Source organism: Nicotiana sylvestris, chromosome 3, assembly GCF_000393655.2.
Source record: "Nicotiana sylvestris chromosome 3, ASM39365v2, whole genome shotgun sequence".
Classification (NCBI taxonomy): Eukaryota; Viridiplantae; Streptophyta; class Magnoliopsida; order Solanales; family Solanaceae; genus Nicotiana; species Nicotiana sylvestris.
In genome coordinates this window covers 3338066-3345499 of record NC_091059.1, presented here as the reverse complement: position 1 = coordinate 3345499, position 7434 = coordinate 3338066, and the positions used below count along the sequence as shown (strand labels likewise).

At 40.1% G+C, this 7434-nt stretch overlaps 1 protein-coding gene across 1 annotated transcript; it reads right to left on the bottom strand.

Moving 5' to 3' along the window:
- Positions 1-209: 209 nt before the first annotated feature.
- Positions 210-3369, bottom strand: LOC104239917 (uncharacterized). The gene is made up of 2 exons (XM_070170641.1): positions 3219-3369; positions 210-1845 (listed from the first exon to the last, which is right to left on the bottom strand). Exons 1-2 carry the CDS (start codon positions 3262-3264, stop codon positions 329-331), a joined length of 1563 nt encoding a protein of 520 aa, XP_070026742.1. The 5' UTR covers positions 3265-3369; the 3' UTR covers positions 210-328.
- Positions 3370-7434: the final 4065 nt, after the last annotated feature.

Below are 7434 nucleotides of genomic sequence, written 5' to 3'. Positions count from 1 at the left end.
ATGGCAATCTCTCTAGCAAACAAAGTTTCTAAAATTGAAAAAAAAATGTGAATTTTGATCTTTTGCAGAAGCATAATTAGACTTAACGTTTCACACTGATTGAGCTAAAGAAGACTAATTAGATTTAACTGTAGCTGCTAGAGAAGTTAATAATCAACTAAAAACAAAAGTGCACATTGTAAATGAAAGAAATGCAACAAAAGCATCACTAACTAAAACAAACTAGTGCTCCATTTCTTATTAAACAGGCAGTGGAAAAGCTCCACTGCCATATTACAGATTACAGGCAAGACAGAGCATATTGTCATGCCTTTGTTTCATACATAGACTACATATTATTCGTTAGGACTTCGGAAACAGCAACCTTAGACTTCTGGAGATCATTCTCAACTTCACGAACATATTCATCCACTTTGCTGGCATATTCAGATTCTCCTTCACAAATAAAAGTTCCATCATCACTAAAGTACTTACAGCCCTTTTTACCTGCGCAACAATTGGTGCATATCCGATCATTCTTCTTTTCTTTTGAAAGTGGGCAAATCCCATAGGCAATTCTTCCATCACAATTCCGAGGACAGGCTTTTGGATTTCTAGGATCAGACTCTCCTTCACAAACAAAAGTTCCATCATCACTAAAGTACTTACAACCCTTCGTGCCTGCGCAACAGTTGGTGCATATCCGATCATTCTTCTTTTCTTCTGAAAGTGGGCAAATCCCATAGGCAATTCTTGGATCGCAATTCCGAGGACAAGCCTTTGGATTTCTAGGATCAGACTCTCCTTCACAAACAAAAGTTCCATCATCACTAAAGTACTTACAACCCTTCGTGCCTGCGCAACAGTTGGTGCATATCCGATCATTCTTTTTTTCTTCTGAAAGTGGGCAAATCCCATAGGCAATTCTTCCATCACAATTCCGAGGACAGGCTTTTGGATTTCTAGGATCAGACTCTCCTTCACAAACAAAAGTTCCATCATCACTAAAGTATTTACAGCCCTTTTTGCCTGCGCAACAGTTAGTACATATCCGATCATTCTTCTTTTCTTCTGAAAGTGGGCAAATCCCATAGGCAATTCTTGGATCGCAATTCAGAGTACAAGCCTTTGGATTTCTAGGATCAGACTCTCCTTCACAAACAAAAGTTCCATCATCACTAAAGTATTTACAGCCCTTTTTGCCTGCGCAACAGTTGGTGCATATCCGATCATTCTTCTTTTCTTCTGAGAGTGGGCAAATCCCATAGGCAATTCTTGGATCGCAATTCAGAGTACAAGCCTTTGGATTTCTAGGATCAGACTCTCCTTCACAAACAAAAGTTCCATCATTACTAAAGTACTTACAGCCCTTTTTGCCTGCGCAACAGTTGGTGCATATCCGATCATTCTTCTTTTCTTCTGAAAGTGGGCAAATCCCATAGGCAATTCTTGGATCGCAATTCCGAGGACAAGCCTTTGGATTTCTAGGATCAGACTCTCCTTCACAAACAAAAGTTCCATCATCACTAAAGTACTTACAACCCTTCGTGCCTGCGCAACAGTTGGTGCATATCCGATCATTCTTTTTTTCTTCTGAAAGTGGGCAAATCCCATAGGCAATTCTTGGATCGCAATTCCGAGGACAAGCCTTTGGATTTCTAGGATCAGACTCTCCTTCACAAACAAAAGTTCCATCATCACTAAAGTACTTACATCCCTTCGTGCCTGCGCAACAGTTGGTGCATATCCGATCATTCTTCTTTTCTTCTGAACGCGGGCAAACTCCATAGGCAATTCTTGGATCACAATTTAAGGGACAAGCCTTGGCATCTGCATGTTCCACATTGCTTACAAGCAGAGACATTCCTATAACATAGCCACATTAATTACCTTATGAGTGTTGAACAATGGATTCAAGTAATTGGTTAAGAGAGAAACTTAAAGAAAGGGAAATACATAAAATCCTCCTTAAATTACGTAGGAGTCTTATTATCCTCGTGAACTCGTTTGAAGTGATATTATTACCTCCATATAACGCCCAGACAGTGGCAAATTCAGATGGGAGAAATTCAAAAATAGTTAGATTTACAGGTGGTCATTCAAAAATAATCATAATTTCAAAAGTAATCGAAATTTAGTCATTTTTCATGTAAAGATAAATATGAACGGAAACACTGTTCAAAATCAAAAAATAAGTCCAGTATAATATACTGGAATTCAAGTATAATATAGTGAAACTCCAGTATATTCTAGCACAAGTATACTGGAATTCCAGTATAATATACTAGAGATCCAGTATAATTACCGGTCCAGCATAATATACTGGAGATTGAAGCAGTATATTACACTGAAACTTTTAACGTATTGGAGTTCCAACATAATATGTTGGAAGTTCATACATAGGTGCACCGATCTCCAGTATATTATATTGGAACTTTCTGTATTGCAGCAAAATAATGACTATTTATCAATGACTATTTATCAATGACTTTGTAAACGCTGACTATTTTTGAATGACCAGTCCGAAAACTGGCTAGCCCGTACTATTTTTACAATTTAGATGAACATTTGTGGGTGCTTGAGCACCCATTACTTTTGACTAAATATAGTAAATTTGCTTAGATAATTATAAAAATATTTAAATAAATATTAAGTGACCCATAATTAAACTCCTTTTTCCTCTCCTTTCGGATTTTTTACACGCGAGCACTTAACGAGAGTGATGAGAAAATATGTTTGAAATTTTATCTTTTTCATTAATTCTTTTGTTTAATTTTTTCGCTTCTTAAAGTCTTTTTCTTTCATTTTTCTTTATAATCATTTATTTTCTCCATCCTTATTCATATACCTCCCACAGTGCACACACAGAACATATCCTCAGGGGCATAAACACACAAAGTCACCAACGCTCAATTAGTCTCCAGCGAAAGAGGTGAAGGAGAAACCAAAAAGTAAAAGAAAAAAGAATAAAATAAGGTTAAAAATCAACAACAAAAAAAAGAAAAATTAAAGATCAAAAGTTTTTTTTAATGAAAATGACATGTGGCACAACAAAATTGGTGCATGACGATTACCATCTTTCTTAAAACTAGGTTAGCCAAGAAAGAAAATAGTAATATCACTTTAATCGACTTCAGGGTAATAGGACTCTCGCAAAGGTTAGTAACAAACTAAAGTAGACAAATTCGAGGGGATTTTATGTATTTTCCCTTAAAGAAAGCTGAAAAGAAGAGCCTTACCAAGTAAGAGGAGGAGAGCAAGGAAACTAACTCTGTGAACAGCCATACTTACTATCTCCTTAGTTAACTGGTTTTCTTTTTGAGCATGGAGAGTGTTATCTTATGCATCTATTTATAGCAGTTTAGCCATCTAATAAAACAACACATGAGAATGACTTGACATCGAGACATCGAAGACGACTTTGTTTCATTTGCAATGTTGTAAATACACGTGGATTTCATTTCCTGGTACCCATGAAAAACAGTCCTTTGAGTATTTTTAAAAAACTAGTATAAGTTATTTGATGCAAATAATAACCAAAACAATATGTAGTCAGTTTTAGATCAATTTCAAAAACTACTATTGTGTTGTTTCGGTTTTGTATACGGTCAAAATCAGGGAAGATCAATTTGAGGCTTTTGTGGCAGTTCAAGCTCGGCCTCGATGGGATCAAAGCACGGACCAAGGCCCATCCCCAAAGTACTCGCCTCGGCAGGGTACGTCGAAGACTCAACATGGTGTACCTCGAGGCAATATGAAAATCGACAACCGTCATGGAAAGGCGGGAAACCCCCGAGGGCATACGATGAGGACTGACAAAGTCTGCAAGAATAGTACAAATCCGTGCTAGTCGTTATACAGTTGTACTCATAGCATTTCTTCGTCATTTATTGGACATGTATTGTGTTGAGATTCACCCCTCATATATAAAGGATACCCTTGGCATTTTGTAAGGACACAACTTATTGAATACAATACAACATTCTCTGCTCTTTGCTTAAACAATTGTTCTACACATTTATTGCTTATTCTTTCATTGTTCATTTATTGTTCATTATTAACCGCAAAAGGCCATCTTTGAGGCTTTCATTGTCATCATATCTTCATCAATAGCTCATCACCAACCGCCCTAATAGGCCTCGAAGCCTCTGCTCCACCCAGCTCGAGGCTCTGTTCAGTGATAGCTTTGGTTTGCATTTCTTATTTTCTTTACTTACACTTAGCACCTATTGCCTAAAAACTAGTATAAAAATAAATCACGTATTTTTAGAACCACAAAATCAAATATATTGTAATTTCCGTTTTTCGGGTAAACAATTTGGCGCCCACCGTGGGACTAAAAATAATAGTGATTGTTTTGGTGCTAGTTTGTTGATAACACATGTTACTCTTTACACTTTTTCTTGTCAAAGATTCTTTGATTTCAGGCTTAATCATGCCTAGCACACAAAATGCACCTCTTTACGACAGTGAAGGACTTGGAGAAAATAGCAGCATAGGGCTGGGTGTACCACCTGTAAACCCTGAGGGAGTGCCAAACGTGGAGCCAGTTGATATCAGCTCCCACAACATTCTAAACACGGAAGCAGGCGCAGATCCCGTAAGGAACAAATGCAGGGAAACCCGGGTTGGAGGCCAAGAAGCACGAGGGATGGAAAAATGAGGAGTCAGCCTCCAAGTCATTTTTGAAATGTTACAAGCACAACAAGTGGCTATTGCTCAGCTGCAAAGTCAACAAAAAACTCCAAGCACAACAGCACCGAAAATGGCTCCTCGAGTCGAGCAGGCACCAGAGAGATCGAGTAACAACGGGTCAGCAACGGACCCCACTATTATGAAAATGCTCGAGGACCTCACTAAAAGGATTGAATCAGGAGAAAAGAAGATAGATGCTAACGATAAAAAAGTGGAGACCTATAACTCAAGGGTCGATTAGATCCCGGACGCACCCCCGATTTTGAAGGGTATAGATTCAAAGAAGTTAGTGCAAAGACCATTCCCATCAAGTGCGGCTCCGACGCCCATCCCGAAGAAATTCAGAATGCCCGATGTCCTGAAGTATAACGGGACCACGGACCCTAATGAGCACATTACCGCTTATACTTGTGTTGTAAAAGGGAATGACTTAAAGGATGATGAGATTGAATCCGTATGGCTGAAGAAATTTGGAGAAACAATGTCGAAGGGAGCCATGATGTAGTATCACAACCCACCCTCGAACTCGATGGATTCGTTTGCCATGTTGGCAGATTCTTTTGTGAAGGCACATGCCGGTGCCATCAAGGTCGCCACCAGGAAGTCCGGTGTCTTCAAAATCAAACAGAGAGAAAACAATATGCTAAGGGAATTCGTATCTCATTTTTAGATAGAGCGAATGGAATTACCACCAGTCTCCGATGACTGGGCAGTACAGGCCTTCACTCAAGGTTTGAACGGACGAAGCTCGGTAGCTTCGAGGCAACTAAAACAAAATTTGATTGAATATCCCGTCGTGACCTGGGCGGATATGCACAACAGGTATCAGTCAAAGATCAGGGTCGAAAACGACCAATTAGGAGCCCCATCGGGCTAAGTATATCCTAGCAGGCTCTTAACAAAGGAACAAAGGTTTACAAAAAGGGAGTCAAGATCAAACAAGGAAAGATACCAGTCGTATGTAAAAGATCGAAGAAACGCACCAAGGCGTAAGATGCCTCGAGGCTATTGAAGGATAGATCGAGGTCAAAATTCCCTGGGACTCATAAGTAAAGTCGGGTTCGATAGGCACACTGGGCCGGTAGAGGCACCCCGACTATCTGAGTATAACTTCAACGTCGATGTCTTAGGCATCGTATAGGCCATAGGGAAAATCAAAGATACCTGGTGGCCAAAACCCGTACAGTCAGACCCTTCACAGAGGAACCCTAACTTGATGTGTAAATATCACGGCACTCACGGTCATAGGACCAAGGACTGCAGACAACTTCGGGAAGAGGTAGCCCGACTGATCAATGAAGGGCACTTTCGAGAATTCCTAAGCGACAGAGCTAAAAACCAATTTCAAGAAAGAGAGATGAACAGGAAAAACGAACTAGAAGAACCACAACACATCATCCACATGAGAATTGGAGGGGTCGACGACCCACAGAGACCTATTTTCAAACGGACAAAAATATCTATCACCAGGGAAAAGCAAACTCGGAATTACATACTAGAGGATGCTCTTACATTCAGCGAAGAGGACATCGATACCTTGTCTCAGCCTCATAATGATGCACTGATAATTTTTTTTCTTTTGAATAAAATTCAAATTAAACGTGTGCTCGTGGATCTAGGTATCTTGACCAACATAATCAGGTCGAGGGTGGTGGAGAAGCTCGAACTGCTCGACCGGATCGTACCCGCCTCTCGAGTCCTCAATAGATTCAACATGGAGGGCGAGACAACAAAAGGGGAAATCATCCTCCCAGTCAACGTAGCCGGTGCAATCCAAGATACCAAGTTTCATATCATCAAAGGCGACATGAGATACAATGCCTTACTTGGAAGGCCATGGATACACAGTATGAGGGCAGTACCATCGATCCTTTATCAAATAATGAAATTTCCAACCAAGGATGGAGTAAAAGCAGTATACAGGGAGCAACATGCAGCAAGAGAGATGTTCGCGGTGCATGACATGGCACCAACATCGATGCCCTCTACATCAAAAAGCCAAAAGGCAAATAAAAAATCGGGTAGCAACCACAACCTACATTCTTGGCTACATCCAGACGAGTGAATAAAAGACCGTGCCACGTCCCAGAACAAGCATTTGAAATTTATCAAGGCTCGAATGCCATCATTAAGGTACAACCCTCTCCCTCATTAAGGTACAACCCTCTCCCTTTTCATTTATGTTTTATACTAACTCATTGCAGGTGTTCGATTGAGAGGAATCGAAGCGCCCTCCAGCTCAAAGACCTTGGGTTTTAAAGCATGTGTTGCTCTCTTTTTCCCTTAGACTGGATTTTATCCCGAACGGGTTTTACCGACTAGGATTTTAACAAGCCAACATCTATATGCTACATAGGGAGAACTCCTCAAGTATTCAAGGCTTCTCTTCAATCAACCTTAAACACTTCGAAAATAATCAGCTTTCAATGAAAAGGTTTCAAAAACTCAACCTTCGAGCGAGCCTCCCGAGGTACTCAACTATCGTCACATATCGACTCATAATTGAGGTTCTCATTTGAGTCGTCGGAGAGTTGGACGAACATAAAACATGCCAAGGCATAATCAAAACTTCAAAAGTTTTTAGCCAAAATAAGGAAAAACTATAGCCATATTATAGGTCTCATCGACCCAATCTAAAAAGAGCATAAGGGAAAATGCGTAAGAACCTAAGGGCCAGCCTAAAGAGCCTAAGGGACAATGCGTAAGAGCCTAGGGGCCAATGCGTAAGAGCCTAGGGGCCAACCTAAAGAGCCTAAAGGC